The 16,957-nt window shown below is 44.4% G+C and overlaps 1 protein-coding gene across 9 annotated transcripts in view; it reads right to left on the bottom strand.

Moving 5' to 3' along the window:
* LOC137361430 (NACHT, LRR and PYD domains-containing protein 3-like) overlaps positions 1–16,957 on the bottom strand; it is a 110,644-nt gene that overhangs the window by 36,723 nt on the left and 56,964 nt on the right. For 8 of the 9 annotated variants that reach the window (XM_068026288.1, XM_068026287.1, XM_068026282.1 and 5 more), the window contains 2 exons: positions 5,692–5,814; positions 3,161–4,898 (listed from right to left, as the gene is read on the bottom strand). In XM_068026288.1, coding sequence (XP_067882389.1) covers positions 3,161–4,898; positions 5,692–5,814 — 1,861 coding nt within the window. The remainder of the gene's footprint in view (positions 1–3,160; positions 4,899–5,691; positions 5,815–16,957) is intronic. The other variant, XM_068026289.1, reaches the window with a different exon arrangement.

Raw genomic sequence — 16,957 nt, 5'->3', positions numbered from 1 at the left:
TTGCACACAATACTCCAGATGTGTTCTGGATAACTGCAGTAAGACATCCTTGCTCCTGTACTCAAATCCTCTTGCAATGAAAGCCAACATACCATTCACCTTCCCAACTGCTTGCTTTCAGCAACTGGTGTCCAAGGACACCCAGTTCTCATTGCACCTTCCCCTTCCCCAATCTATCATAATTCAAACAATCTGCCTTTTTGTTTTTACAACCAAAGTGGATAGCCTCATATTTATCCACGTTATACTGCATCTGCCATGCATTTGTCCACTCACCCAACTTGTCCAAATCACATTGGAGCCTCTTTGGATCGTCCTCAGAGCTCACATTTCCCCCCAACATTGCGTCGTCTGCGAACTTGGAAATGTTACATTTAGTTCCCTCAAAAAAGTCATTAATATAAATTGTGAATAGCTGGGGCTCAAGCATTGATCCCTGCGGTACCCCACTAGTCAGTGCCTGCAACCCGGAATAAGACCCGTTTAATCCTACTCTCCGTTTCCTGTCTGTCAACCAATTCTCAATCCATGCCAGTATATTACCCCCTATCCCATGTGCTATAATTTTGAACACTAACCTCTTATGTGGGACCTTATCAAAAGCCTTCTGGAAATCCAAATACACCACATCCACTGGTTCTCCCTTATCTATTCTACTAGTTACATCCTCAAAAAACTCCAGTAAATTTGTTAAGCATGATTTCCCTTTTGTAAACCAATGCTGACTTTGTCCAACCCCGTTTATGCTTTCCAGATGTTCTGCTATCACATCCTTTATAATAGACTCCAGCATTTTCCCCACTACTGATGAAAGGCTAACTGGTCTGTAATTCCCTGTTTTTTATCTCTCTCCTTTTTTAAACAGTAGGGTTACATCTGTAGGAACTGCTCCAGGGTCTACAGAATTTTGGAAAATGACCACCAATACATCCACTATTTCCAGGGCCATTAATAAGTAGTAATGACTTGGAACTCACTGCCTATGAGGGTGTTGGAAGTGGAGATGATCAATGATTTCAAAAGAGAATTGGATCGGCACTTCATGGAAATAAAATTGCAGGACAATGGGGATAGAGCAGGGGACTGAGTGAACTACAATACAGAGAGCTGGCATGGACTCAATGGGTCAAATGGCCTCCTTCTGTGACATAAAGACTCTCGAATGAGAATGTGGAACCTGCTACCACAGTAGGTATTTGTGGTGAATAGTTTATATACATTGAAGGAGAGTCTGGATAATCAGATGAGTGAGAAGACAATAGAGAGTTATGTTGATAGAATTAGATGAGGAAAGACGGGAGGAGGCTCGAGTGCAGCATAAATGCCTGCATGGACTGGTTGGGCCGAATGGCCTGTTTCTGTGCTGTATATCCGATGTAATACAGTACTGTCTGTGTGAAGTCTTTAACTGTCCCTCAGTCTGGTCTCATTACCTGATGATCGGAATTACCCTCCTGGAGATTAGTGACCAGCCTCGTCATGTTTGGGGAAAATGGTCTCATTTTTGTCACTTCTTAAATCCTGGATTTTATGGGAATGGGGTGATTTCCCCTGAATTAAATGATAAAACGGTGATTTCCTGTACTTTTTACTCTGTACAGTAGATCAATCTGTATAATACCTGGGGTGAGTTATATTGTGAAATGGTGCTAACTGCTGCTGTAAAATCCATTCTCCCAGGAGTTTATATAACAAGGAGAATTGATTCTGTCCCATTGTAAGTTTTAAATGTGCCTGTGCTCCTATTTTACAGGGGAGGGGAGTCTCTCACTTTATTCCCCATTAAACTGGCACTGCATTTATTTCAAGTGTAACTGGTCTGACAGTTTTTGGGGAATCTTTGGGAGTTCCCTTCCTGATTGGGGCCTCACGCACAGGGGACAGATTATGGGAAATCCCTGGGTTCAGGCCCCAGGTTTTTCCCAGGAGCTGCTGCTGTGAGGCCCCACCACTGACCGGTGTGTGTCTGTACTCTGGGGTTAATACCCCACAACACGTTAGATTGGAGTCTTTTTATCAGCAAGTTTAACCTCCCAAATGTCACTCTTTAATGTTCAGGACTGTGAATAATTCTAAACATTTACAGCTAAAATAATTCCTGCTTCCCCAATACTCCCAATCCAGGAAACGTCTCCCTCGACATACACATCCTGCATGGGATTGGATTAAATATCTAATGTTAATTATTTAAACTCAGGTTTCTGTCCTGTTTCTAGTTAAAATGCTGGATGTGGAAAATATTTGACATTAATTTTCTGTTCTGCTGGTTTATATTTTATATTTACATTTTGCTGTCCAGACTTATTAATGATGATTTATTGTAATTGAATCAGACTCTTTCAGTGACCTGTATTTACTGATTCCATACAGATTGTAAAATCCCTGATGGTTCACAAGGATCCATTTTAGATTTTCCAGCCCTGATGGTAAAACTAAACAATCCTCTTATTATTTGTCATTGTTGTGTTGAATCTGTTTCTCTCTGGTTTAACTGAACTGCAGCCGAAGGTTAACAGCTAAAGCTGTGCAAGGTATGATGGGAAAAGTTGCCAGCTTTACACAAGGAGAAGGAGCTGTGAAGCAGCTGAAGTCATTATTTTCCAGCCTGCTAGGCAGTGGGTGATAAAACATTCGATGAGACTGTGGGATGCCGTGGTAACAAGGTTACAGATAAGAAGGAAGGCCAGCAGATGTATTTTGATTTTAAAACTAAGCAGACAGACGACTCCAGGCCCTGAGTGTACGTGACAAAGAAGATTCGCAATGCTGGGAGAAGCTGGATAAGAAGGGGAGGCGAGGAGCCCCGAAAGGAGAAGACCTGCAGGACCATCATGGAAAGGGAACCCTGAGTCCACTTCAGTGAAGAGAACCCATCAGAGGGAGACTGATCACCTCACCTCACAACGGGTCGTATTGAAGTCCAAGCCGTGAGACTTGTGATTTATTGTAACAAGTAGTTTAACAAGTGAAATAACAAGTAGCTAAGTGATTTAAGTAACAATAAAAGTGTTTATACGAAGTATCTCGTGCAGGTGTCTTTTGTCCGCCACGACAGTTGACACCCGAGTTTGAGGGTCAACAGAACGGTTTCTTTCCCTTCATTACAGAGCAACAAGACAATCTGTGACTGTTCAACAGTTAGAGACAAATAAACAGTTACCTCAACTCCTGGAATTTGTGCAGTACGGGACTCAGCCGCTGGAGTCCTTCACACTGAATGTTGCAGCCATACAGATCAATGTTTTTTATGGTATCACAGAGACCAATAACGTGAGACAGGACGGCACAGTCAATTGGGGTCAGTTGCAATCCACTAAATGTAAGTATTTCAACAGATCCCACTGTGTCCTGAACCAGTGCTTTATTCTGAGACTCAAATAGGTAGTGCAATGTGTTCAGGAGCTTCCATTTACCAGTTACATTCATGTTTTTTCCAATCTGTCCTTTAACCTTCTCCTTCACCCAGTCAATCACTCGACAGGTTTTTTGATGAGGAAATTGACCCAGAAACTCCTCCAGGGGTCGAGCTGCCTGTGGGGAGGAGAGACCAGCAACAAAACGCAGAAATATCTCAAATCTCCCATCTTCCTCACTGTGAGTTTCACTGAGGAGATTCCAGATGTCCCCGGGATTTGGAGTCAGGAATTGTGCAAGTGCGGCTACAAACTCTTGGATGGTGAGGTGCGGGAATGTGTAAACCACACTCTGGACAGAATCATCTCTCTCCAAAAGTTCCATCAGGAATCCAGACAGGAACTGGGAAGGTTGCAGATTGTACTTGATCAAATCTCCATTTCTAAACACAATCTTCTTCCTGGAGACTCCTGTGAAGGCCATCTCACCGATCTTCAGTAACACATCACGGGGGTTTTCAATCTCTCGGCTATGGTTTTTCAGAATGTTGTAAATATAGTAGGAATATAGCTGGGTGATGGTCTTTGGAACTTGCTGCTGTTTCCTGTCTCTTTGTGTAAAGAAGGGACCCAGTGACAGACAGAGGATCGAGCAGTAGGAAGGGTTGTAGCACATGGTGTACAGGATCTCGTTCTCCTCCACGTGTTTGAAAACAGCTGCTGCCACCGTCTGATCTTCAAAAAACTTGTTGAAATATTCCTTCCGTTCATCACCAACAAATCCCAGGATTTCAGCCCAGACACTGATCTCAGCCTTTTCCAATAAATGTAATGCAGTGGGACGACTGGTCACTAACACAGAACATCCTGGGAGCAGCTTGTGTTGTATTAAACTGTACACAATGTCAGACACTTCACAGCAGCATTCGGGATCTGTGCACATGTACTGAGGTTCTGTATTTCTCCGATTGTCAGTAAAATCGATCGTGTCCTTGAATTCATCCAAACCATCAAATATAAACAGCAATCCCTCTGGATTCTTCCAGAGCTCTCCCAAAATATTCCCAAAGTAAGGATACAGATCCAGTATCAGATTCCTCAGATTTATTCTGTAGTTAATAGTCTTCAAATCCTGGAATTTAAAACTGAAAACAAATTGAAAGTTTGGGTATATTTTCCCAGTGGCCCAGTCATAAACAATCTTTTGTACCATTGTTGTTTTTCCAATCCCCGGGACTCCACTCACTGCTGCTGAACTCCCAGATTTGGATTTTCTCTGGGAAAAACTGCTCTGGAACAATTGATCAGTTCGGATTTTTTCCAGTTCTTTCTGGAGATGTTTCTCTCTCCACTCTTCATGGTCTCGGCCTCTTGCCAGAAGCTCATGTTCGACAAGTGTCCGATCTCGAACAGTAGAAATGACCGTTAGCTCAGCGTATCGATCAACCAGCTGGAAAATCTTAACCTTCTCCTTTATTAGGATAGTGTTCACTCTCAGTGTTTCAGTTTGTACCCGGAGTGTTTCCTTGTGTTTCTGTTGAACATCTTTAATTAGAACAGACAGGAAGTGGTTTTCAATGTTAGCTGTATTGATATAAAAACAACTTCTGAAAACATTTTATTATTCAATAAATGTTGCAAGATTTAATTCACAGCTTCAATAGAGGTGTGTGTATAAATTAAAACTCAGTTAATGAAAACCTCACTTGAAAGTGAACAATGGTGAAAAGAAGTTTTAAATCCTGATTTGATTCTAACATTTACTGAACATGGAGATGCCTACACAGGTGATATTTTCCCTCTGATGGTTAACATGATCTGTCCTGCCCTGTACAATTAGAAATCTCATTACAAATCCACACGTGATCCTGGTTATTAGACAGTAGAGATTCCATTGGATTCATTTTTAAAACCATCAGCAGTGTTTACCTTCTGTAAAAATGGAAAATTTGACATCGAACACAAGTGGGTTATACTGTGAATTGTCAGTAATCCCACTGTTATTGTATCAGACAATGAGCAGTTTATCTGGCTGGACATTGGCTCTCAGTTCAGCAACATATTAATTTAAAAATTCTCATTATTTTCAAATCCCTCCATGGCCTGGACCCTCACTATCTCTGTAACCACCTCCAGCCTGACAAAACTCTGAGGCTCCTGTGTTCCACCAAGGGTAGAGTAACACAGTTATGGCACTGGACGAGTGATCCGGAGATATGAGTTTATATACAACCATGGGAGCTGGGGAATGTAAATTCTGTTCAGTAAATAAATCTGGAATAAAGCTAGTATCAAGAATGTTGTTCATGAAAACTACCAGATTGTCATGAAAACCCACCTGGTTCACTAATGTCGTTTAGGGAAAGAAATCTGCCGTCCATCCAGTCTGGTTCTAGGTGACTACAGACACACAACAATGTGGCTGACTGCTGGCTGAAATGGCCTGGCAAGTTACTCAGTTCTATCAATTTGGTAAAAAAAAGTGTAAGCAGTATAAAACCAGACAAACCACCTGGTGCTGACGGAGGCTCCTGACACCACATGCATAACCAGCCCAGTTAACCCTGTAAACTCCTCTTCACCAACATCTTGTGCCAAAATTCAGAGAGCTGTCTCACAGACTAGTCAGGCAACAGCCTAAGATATTCATAATCACAGAATCGTTTGTCGCTTCACCAGGTTGACACCTCATTTTGAGGTATGCCTGGTGCTGCTCCTGGCATGCTCTCCTGCACTCTGCATTGAACCAGGTTTTGTCTCCTGGCTTGATGGTAATGGTAGAGTGGGGGATATGCCGGGCCTTGAGGTTACAGATTGAGGTTGAGTACAATTCTGCTGCTGCTGATGGCCCACAGCACCTCATGGATGCCCAGTGTTGCATTACTAGATCTGTTCGAAAACTATCCCATTGAGCACAGTGGTAGTGCCACACAACACGATGGAGGGTATCCTCAATGTGAAGGCGGAACTTTATCTCTCCAAGGACTGTGCGGAGGTCACTCCTACCAACACTGTCATGGACAGGTGCATCTGTGGCAGGCAGATTGGTGAGGACGAGGTCAAGAATGTTTTTCCCTCTTGTTGGTTCCCCCACCACCTGCCGCAGACCCAGTCTAGCAGCTATGTCCTTTAGGACTCGGCCAGTTCGGTCAGTAGTGGTGTAACCGAGCCACTCTTGGTGATGGACATTGAAGTCCCCCACCCGGAGTACATTCTGTGCCCTTGCCACCCTCAGTGTTTCCTCCAAGTGGTGTTCAACATGGAGGAGTACTGATTCACAGTTGAGGGAGGGCGGTAGGTGGTAATCAGCAGGAGGTTTCCCTACCCAAGTTTGACCTGATACCATGAAACTTCATCAGGTCCGCAGTCGATCTTGAGGACTCCCAGGGAAACTCCCTTCCGACTGTATTCTACTGTGCCAACACCTCTGCTGGATCTGTCCTGCCAGTAGGACAGGACATACCCAGGGACGGTGATGCCAGTATCTGGCAGGTATGATTCCGTGAGTATGACTATGGTATGTTGTTGCTTGACTCGTCTGTGAGACAGCTCTCCCGACTTTGGCACAAGCCCCCAGATGTTATTAAGGAGGGCTTTGCAGGGTCGACAGGGCTGGGTTTGCTGTCGTAATTTCCGATGCCTCGGTCAATGCCAGGTGGTCTGTCCGGTTTCATTCTGTTTTATTGACTTCGTACAATAGGTACAACTGAGTGGCTTGCTAGGCCATTTCAGAGGGCATGTAAGAGTTAACCACATTGCTGTGGGTCTGGAGTCACATGTAGACCAGACCAGGTAAGGACAGCAGATTTCCTTCCCTAAAGGACATTAGTGAACCAGATGGGTTTTTACAATGATCGACAATTGTTTCATGGCCATCATTAGACTAGCTTTAAATTCCAGATTTATTAATTGAATTCCCATTTCACCTTCTGCTCTGATGGGATTTGAACCCATGTCCCCAGAAAAATACCGAGTCTCTGGGTTACTAGTCCAGTGACAATACCACTACACCACTGCCTCCCCGCAGACAAGAAATAAGACTCATCGAAGACAGATTCTTAGAACAAAGGAATGAACCTTCGATACGCGACGATGTATCTGTGTTCCAGGAAAGGCTCACGAAAGCTTGTAACGTCGCTCAGGAACATCTTAAATCATCCCAAGCCAATATGAAAAAAATGGGCAGACAAGAATGCAAAGACCCAAAATTTTCAACTAGGGGATGAGATATTAGTATTATTACCTTTACAGGGTGAACTATTAAAAGCAGGTTCAGTATGAAGTGGTGAAAAGAGTGGGTACGGTAAATTACTTGATTGAAACCCGTGATCACTGGGAAAAGAATTGGCTGTTTGATATCAATATGTTGATGCAATATTACCACAGGGAGGAGGATAAACCAGTGCAGGTATGCTAGGTAATGGGGGACTATTGAGAAGGAAAAGGATAGTGAGGATGAGGTAGAAGCAGGCCTAGACAATTTTCAGATTGAACCTCCTACTGTCCAGTTAGCTAATACAGAATGGCAAGGAAAATTGGACAACATGCTTTTGTACTTACAGACAGAACAACGTGAAGACCTAACAAGACTTTTCACAGCGTTTAAGAGTCCGTCGGGATAAGCCAGGATGTACAACCTTAGCCACACATGATGTGGATATAGTGGAATCCATTCCGATAAAACTTGTTATCTCTTGCCCCACCCCTGCTTTATTTGCTTAAAACCTATTCCATTTCTTACCTTTGCTAGTTCTGAGGAATGGTCACTGACCTGAAACATTAACTCTGCTTCTTTCTCCACAGATGCTGCCAGACCTGCTGAGTATTTCCAGCATTTCTTGTTTTTATTTCAGATTTCCAGCATCTGCAGTATTTTGCTTTTATTTTAGCCTATAAAACACCATCCTTACCGCTTAAGTCCAGACAAACAGGCTCAAGTAAAAGCAGAAATCCATGCTGGAAAACAACGTAACTGAATGGAGTCAAAGCAGCTGGAGTTCACCAATAGTTATTAGTGTTTAAATCTGACAGGTCAACCCAACTTTGCATAGGCTACAAAAAAGTCAATGCAGTAATGAAGGCAGACTCTTGCTCAATTTCTCGCTTGGAAGAATATTTACAGAGTGGGCAGTGCCATTTGTATTAGAGGTAAATTTGGTTCGAGAGATACTGGCAAATTCCTTTGACACCCCAAGCTCAGAAAGAAGCTGTTTTTGTTACAATGGACGGGATTTTCCAGTGTCAAGTGATACCACACAGATTACCGACTCAAAATAAAAATTCAGAGACTAGTGAACCCAGTAGTGGCCAGTGTACCTAACGATGCAGGTCATCTTGCTGAGGTGCTGGTCTTTAGGAATACTTGGAAACAACACATGGAAAAACCAGGAGACTATGTTTGAAGGTTGCAATTGGCTGATGGAAACAACCTTTGTAAAAAAAAAAATGTTTAAACCAAAATGCTAGACTATAAAGATAAAGTTTATTGTTACAGCCTTATCATTTGAAGATTGGACACATTTTGGGGGGAAAAAACGACGTTATCGCCGATGCTTTGTCACAAATTTAACCTTATTTCAGTTCCAGGAGCAACAATGCTACAAAGAAAAATTGTGTTAACGACCAGTAGAATGAATGATGGGTATGAATGCGAAAATGTGTTTATACTGTTGGCGTTTCATTTCACCAAGGGCGGAGGTGTTACAAGTGTTTTATTTTTCAAAAGAAAACTTCGAGTTTTGTGTTTTGAAAGACTAGGAGAAAAAGGGATTTCTCTCTGAGAACACTGAATGCTGAACTGGGTGGGTATAGATTGCAAGGCAACCTGTTTCCAAACAACAGCAAGGGAACTGACAGGTCACCTGACTTACTGTTAAGAGTTCAGTTTCACTTTTGCTTTGTGAAAGACCAGTGCTGGACAGGCAGGAGGCAGAACAAACTGGCAGGCAGTTGTTTTTTTTTGTTCGTTTTTCTTTTTGCAAACCAGAGAAAGACCTCTCCCTGAACAGAAGACTTGTCTCTCTTAAGAAAGGGAATCCTACATCTGAAATAAAAGCAAAATACTGCGGATGCTGGAAATCTGAAATAAAAACAAGAAATGCTGGAACCACTCCGCAGGTCTGGCAGCATCTGTGGAAAGAGAAGCAGAGTTAACGTTTCGGGTCAGTGACCCTTCATCGGATGAAGTTGTGGCTGTGTTCTACCTGGAGAGAGAAAAACAGCCCTGGAGAGGAAAAGACCCAGAGAAAGAGGAGTTGCTGCTCTCTATGGAGAAAGGCTCCTTTGCTAAGAGGAAGCCCTGCATTGTTAAAGGTAGCAAATTGCTATTGCCTCCACGTTCTGGAAAATCTCTGCCTCAAGAGTGATTCCTGTTCTTTGTGTTTTGGGAGATCTTGAAATTTCAAGAAAGCTTCTATTGCTAGACTGTTACTTTAAAATTTAGGTAGAGCTGTTGCTGTATCCTTTGCTGAAAGACCCGTTTGACACCTGCTGCAGATGAATTACCTTGCACGCCTACCCATCACAGACTGTTCATCAAACCCGCCTGGAGAGACTTCGAGTAGCATCTGACTATTCGATTCTGGGATCCCTCTCCGATCTAGAAATATCCTACCAGCCCATGACCACCAACTATCTCATTATTGCTAAGAAATAGTTGAACACCAAAAAGCTTTTTCCCCCAGTTAACTGATTTTTGAATGCATGTGTGTGTGCATGAGGGCTAGGAAGAATAAGAAGTTATAAAATCCTTTTATATACAAAGTGATTGATGACAACGCTACGTCATCAGAATGCGCCGCGGTGCGCACATGCGCACACGGTCTCAGGCCCTCTGCGCATGCGCTGCGGTCCGGATTGCCAGGACCAGTTTGTGCAGGCGCAGATGACGTCATCACGAACGTCATCTTCCTCGGGGAACACGCCAGGTTGGCCTTTGCGCATGCGCCAACTGGTCCTGGCAATCCGGACCGCAGCGCATGCGCAGATGACCGGAGCCCGTGTGCGCATGTGCGTCAATCTTCCAAAAGCTTCAGCGCGAGTTTTTGAAAATGGAAGGAGGAGAGGTTTCGTCGGGCATTTTAGCTCAATTATTTAGTCATTTTGGACATTTGCTTCATTTTTATTAGACAGAGGAGATTGTTCCAAGGTAAGTTGCTCTGAAAATACATTTCAAGGGAGGGAAGGGAGGGAAGGGAAGGGAGGGAAGGAAGGGAGGGAGGGAGGGAAGGAAGGAGGGAAGGGAGGAGGGAAGGGAGGAGGGAAGGGAGGGAAGGGAGGGGGGAAGGGAGGTCGGGGGGGAGCAGCGGAGCGGCAGGGGAGTGCCTTTTTCTGTGCATGCGCCATAAACACAAGGACTGGCTGATGAGATGGAGCCAATTAATTTGCCCAACAATTGCCCGGAAGCACCTTCGGATGGAGGTGGCCACGCGCTGAACATCAGTCATGTGCCACAATCCATGGATCCTGAGCGTTTCACCCCCTGGCCTAATGATCTGATGGACCATACATACGCCTGCCTGTTCAAAGCTCCACTACCCGCACCTGCGGTACCCTCTCCTTGCTGTTCAGTTACACAGTCACCTGTTCCTACACCCATCCAAGCAGTGCACATGGACACACAGTCACCTGTTCCTGCACCCATCCAAGCAGTGCACGTGGACACACAGCCACGTTTCCCCATCCGCCCTTGAAACAACCATGCAGAGCCTTGTGAGACTCCGCAATTGCCAGCTGCTGCCTGTCAAGCAGAGAAGGCATCCAAAGGGGTCAAGCACTTGGGGAACATTCAGCAAGAAGAGACTGAGCACTAAAAGAAACAAGCATGCCGTGTCCAGTGGTAGCACAAATGTGAATGCTCTTGCTGCGTACACAACTGGTGAGGTGGGAGTGCAGCCACACCATTCTCCATCCTCAGTGTTGCTTTAAGGCAAAGGTAGATAAGAGTGAAAGAAATGGAAGATGATGCTGATAGTAGTAGGCAGGATTAAATGGGAATGGATGGGAAGGCGCACGAGTAGCATAACCACTAGCAGGGATCAGCTGGGCTAAATGGCCAGCTTTATGTTCATAGTCCAAAAGAAATGTGCTTCTTTTTCCAGCACCCTCACATCATTCATGTTTTCCCTGAGAGCAGCATTGAACCATCACGAGATAGGGGCAGTTACATCATCCTGACTCCTACAGCTGAGGTGGGTACTAAGTGATTCATTGGCCTATACTGCAGAGCATAAAGCATGCGCAACAGTAATTTCATTGGAGGGAGGGAAGCTCTGACACTGATGTTCTTTCGTTATTTCCTTTCATGTAAAATGTGCCCTTGAGAAAACAATCCTTGACACTTAAGGACGGCATTCCAGCAAAGGAGGCAGTGCAGGAGATGACGCAAGGATGTGATGATTCCTGCATCTGAGGTGGGTAATAAGTGCTTCATTGGCGACGTTATCAATTGGTGCCTTCACTGCAGAACTTAAAAAGGTGTGCACAACAGTAATTTCAGTGGATGGAGGGAGGCAAGCTCTGACTCTGATTTGCTTTATTTCTTTTCATGTAAAACATGCCGTCGAGAAAACAATCCTCGAGACTTACGGTCAGCATTCAAGCAACGAAGGCAACTGGATCATGCTGCGGAGCTCATCACGATGTGGAAAGGAACGTTGCATTTATGGATGAATTGGGAATGCACATTGGGATGCGCTTGGGGAACATTCACCAAGAATAGACTGAGCTCAGACTCTTGTGACTTTGCCTTCTTCACATGGACAATACAGTAGTGGAATAGAGAGCCAAGCGTTTATTCACCACAAGGCTCTCCAGGAAGAATCTCTTTAGCTGTGCATGGCAGAGACTCGGCCTGTCTGTCTAACGGGAATGCTGGACACATCCATGCACAGCAGTTCCTCGGATACTTAATGAACTTAATAAAACTTTTCAATAATTAAACCCAGAATTGTTGAGGTTTTATTTTGCATGCTATTTCCCCGACTTTGCAACTGCACTTCAGATATTCAACTATGGTGGAGGGGTGGAGGTAAGGGGGTAGAGGGAGGGGTGGGTGAAGAGGGGGAGGGGTGGGGAGAGGGAGAGGGAGCATGCAAAATGCAGGGACCAGACAGTTGCAATGCCTGAAGTACTGTGGAGAAGGGGAGAAAGCAACTGGATTGGGCATCCGCAGCTGGAGGGAACGGCTGAATGGAGAGGGCCGGAAGCGAGCGTGCGAAGACCTTGGTGTCACCGGGTCCAGGGACTGGCCAGTAAGTCTTTTGCTGTTGTGTTTATGGCGCATGCACAGAAAAAGGCACTCCTCTTCCGTTGCGCTGCTCCCCCCCACTCTCTCCCCTTCCTCCCCCTCCCCCCCCCACTTCCCCCTCCCTCTCCCCCTCCCCCCCACTTCCCCCAACTCTCCCCCGCCCCCCTTCTTTACCCCTCCCTCCTTCCCCCTCCCTCTTTCTCCCCCCCTCCCTCTCCCTCATTCTCCCCCCTCCCTCTCCCTCTTTCTCCCCCCCTCCCTCTCCCTCTTTCTCCCCCCCACCCCCCGGCACCGCTACCGCTGGTCTCCCCGCGCTGCTCTCCCCGCTCCCTGCGCTGCTCTCCCCGGCCCGCTCCACTCTCTCACTCCGGCCATTGTATTCTGCCACGTGTTTGTTAGGTTTTATCACTGTGATTCTTTGAGCAGCGCCATCTTTAGTCCTGGCAGCTGCTACAGTCGCAAGCTGTGACGTTTTCGTGGCACATGCTGTATTTGCGCATGTGCCAAAACAGCGCCACCTACCGATCGCGTTGTCAACAATTGCGGTCTTTTATGTATACAGATTTAACCCATTACTGTTTAAGATTTAGTTTAATAGTAAATAGTTAATTTTGTTGTTGTTTAAAGAAACCTGGTTTGGTGTACTTTATTCTGGGGGATAAATAAAGTGTTTAATTTGGCTAATTTTCAGTAGGAAGGAAACTTTACTAGTATGTTGTGACCCGTGAAGTAGTGGGACTGAATTAGCAGTGCATTACTCCCACCTTGGTGACTACAATGTGAATAGGTATGAAGTTATCCACTTTCGTAGAAAAAACAGTACAACAGAGTAATTCTTAAATGGTGAGAGGTTGGGAAATGTTCATGTCGAAAAGGACCTGGTGTCCTTGTTCATGAGTCATTAAAAGCGAGCGTGCAGGTGCAGCAAGCAATTAGGAAGATAAAAGGTATGTTGGCCTTCATTGTAAGAGGATGAGAATACAAGAGTAAAAATGTCTTGCTGCAGTTGTATAGAGCCTTGGTGAGACCAACCCTGGAATATTGTGCACAGTTTTTGTATCCTCATTTAAGGAAGGATATACTTGCCATAGAGGGAGTACAATGCAGATTCACCAGACTTGTCCCAGGGACACTGTCTTATGAGAAGAGATTGAGGAAACTGGGTTTGTATTCTCTAGATTTTCAAAAAAATGAGAGGTGATCTCATTGAAACATACAAAATTCTTACAGGGTGTGACAGGGTGGATGTAGCTAGGATGTGTCTCCTGGCTTGTGAGTCTAGAACCGGGGGACCTAGTCTCAGAATAAGGGATAGGCCATTTAAGACTGAGATGAGGAGGAATTTCTTCACGCAGAGGGTAGGAAATCTTTGGAATTCTCTACTCCAGAGGGCTGTGAAAGTTCAATCATTGAGCATGTTCAAGACAGAAATTGATAGCTATCTGGATGCTAATAACATCAAGAGATATGGAGATAACGTAGGGTAGTGGCATTGAGGTAAATGATCAGCCATGATCTAACTGAATAGTGGAGCAGGCTCAATGGGCAGAATGACCTACTCCTGCTCCTTTGTTCCTATGCTGCTAATTAAAATTACAGGCGACTGGAAGCTAACAATTATTCAGCAGTTTTACACATACATTCATTGATTGTGGTTTGATAACAGTCCGGTCATGTTACTGATTAGAATTAGAAATTGAACTACTGCCCACTTCACTCAGTGTAATGTTAGAGCAGAAAACATTCGCAGTTCATCTGAACTGTTCTACCAATAATTATACTGCATTGTTTTGTTTTGGTCTTGATTTCCTACAATGCAGGTTTAGGAAATTAAAAATATGTTTCTGTTAGTCATTACATTGGGTTCAAAAACAACTCCAGAGTTAAAGGATTATTCTTTGAGTAGAATGAGATTCTCTCTTTCACTGTCATTAGGAAGTTGGCCAATAACTAACTTTCCAGTCACTCTGAACATTGTCTTTTCCTCACATTTCTCCACAGATTAATGTTCTATTGTGTGAACATTAACATATATTCTCAGATTGGATCAAACACATTCTGATGTCTCATTCTTTGCTGTGAAATGATAACGTTTTAATATTTCACATTTCTCCACCTCTTTCCCTACAGTTTAAAAGGAGACAAATCAGAGCCAGGGAACTACAGGCCTATCATGCTGACATCCCTTATTGGGAAGATGCTAATGGGATCAGAAAAGATGTCCTTTATGTTTACAGGGAAATGAAGGGACCAATAGAAATTTATAACTGAACTTCTGAGAAAATAGCTTCTGCCCAACAAATTTTGCAGAGTATTATTTTGAGGAAGTCATTGGGATGGTGGATGAGGGAAATCCTGTGCACATTGTCTACTTGGACTTTCAGAAAGTCTTGGATAAGGTTCCTCACACTAGGTTACTTCAGAAGATGGAATCTTGATGTATCAGTAGAAATTTGAAATGCTGGATTAGGAATTGTCTTCAATCCTGCAGCCAAAATGTTATAATTAACAGATGTGATTCAGCTTGAAGACATGTTACAAGTGACTGGTCCTAGACCTGCTACTTTTCACAGTCTGTATTAATGACCTGGACAGTGGCGTTGGGAGGATGGGAAGTAGGTTTGCAGATGGCACTAACATATGTGCAACGGTTAAAACGGTTGAGGAGGGCAATCAAATCCAAAAACATTGTAGATGTGCCAGGAGAGTGAAGCAAACATGGGAAATGGCATTTAATTTAGTTAAATGTAGTGCCACACATATTGATCGGGCAATCAGAGAACACAGGAATCATTCGGAGGCATCAATAGTGAGAGAGTGTGAGAGGGAAAAAAGATCTTGGTGTTATTGTACACAGATCACTGAAGGTTAATGACCAATGTAAAGAAATCATTGCTAAAGTTACCAAAGTACTGGGTTATATTAATCGAACCACTCAGTATAAAAGACAAGGCACCACTTTGACACTGGACAGGTCACTGGTCAGACCACATCTGGATACTGTGCCCAGTCTTGGTTCCCCCACATGGTGGATGATATAGTGCCATTGGAAAAGGTACAGAGGAAATCTTCAGGAATGATTCCGATCTTAGGGAACCTGAGCTACTGAGACAATGTCAAGGACCTTGGTCTATTTATTTTAGAGCAGCACAGACTTACAGGCAACCTGATAGAGGTATGTTAAATAACTGAATGGCTGGATAGAGTATATTATAGATAGATTATTCTAGTTTATCAGATTGGGAGGATCAGCAAACACACATTTAAACTATGCAAATGTAGGAATAAACTGGATGTTCGATGGTTCTTCTTTCCCAGAGAATTGTGAGCCTCTGGAATGTGCTGCTGGCTGCTGACTCTCTGTATACCTTCAAGAGGGAGCTGGACCGGTTCCTGACTGGGACAGAGATCTCACCATGTAGAAGGTAAGTGTCTTTCCAGGTAAAATGTGGCCCATGTAATCTCCTGGATTGCACGGGGATTGGGGGGGGGGGGGGGGGGAGCAGTCAGAGAGGAATATCACAGAGCACATTTTCCCATATTGACTCTGGGTATTGCCCAGGTATGTCCTGTACACAAAAAGCAGGACAAATCCAACCCAGCCAACGACCGCCCCATTAGCCTACTCTCAATCATCAGTAAAGTGATGGAAGGTGTCATCAACAGCCATCAAGCGACACTTGCTTCGCAACAACCTGCTCAGTGATGCTCAGTTTGGGTTCCGCCAGGGCCACTCAGCTCCTGACCTCATTACAGCCTTGGTTCAAACATGGACAAAAGAGCTGAACTCAAGAGGTGAGGTGAGAGTGACTGCCCTTGACATCAAGGCAGCATTTGACCGAGAATGGCATCAAGGAGCCCTAGCAAAACTGAGGTCAATGGGAATCAGGGGGAAAACCCTCCGCTGGCTGGAGTCATACCTAGCACAAAGGAAGATGGTTGTGGTTGTTGGAGGTCAATCATCTGAGCTCCAGGACATCACTGCAGGAGTACCTCAGGGTAGTGTCCTAGGCCCAACCATCTTCAGCAGCTTCATCAATGACCTTCCTTCAATCATAAGGTCAGAAGTGAGGATGTTCGCTGATGATTGCACAATGTTCAGCACCATTCGCAACTCCTCAGATACTGAAGCAGTCTGTGCAGAAATGCAGCAAGACTTGGACAATATCCAGGCTTGGGCTGATAAGTGGCAAGTAACCTTCGCGCCACACAAGTGCCAGGCAATGACCATCTCCAACAAAAGAGAATCTAACCATCTCCCTTTGACATTCAACGGCATTACCATCGCTGAATCCCCCACTATCAACATCCTAGGGGCTACCATTGACCGAAAACTGAACTGGAGTAGCCATATAAA

This window comes from Heterodontus francisci, unplaced genomic scaffold (genome assembly GCF_036365525.1).
Source record: "Heterodontus francisci isolate sHetFra1 unplaced genomic scaffold, sHetFra1.hap1 HAP1_SCAFFOLD_106, whole genome shotgun sequence".
Lineage (NCBI taxonomy): Eukaryota > Metazoa > Chordata > Chondrichthyes > Heterodontiformes > Heterodontidae > Heterodontus > Heterodontus francisci.
This window is presented reverse-complemented; position numbering and strand designations above follow the sequence as displayed.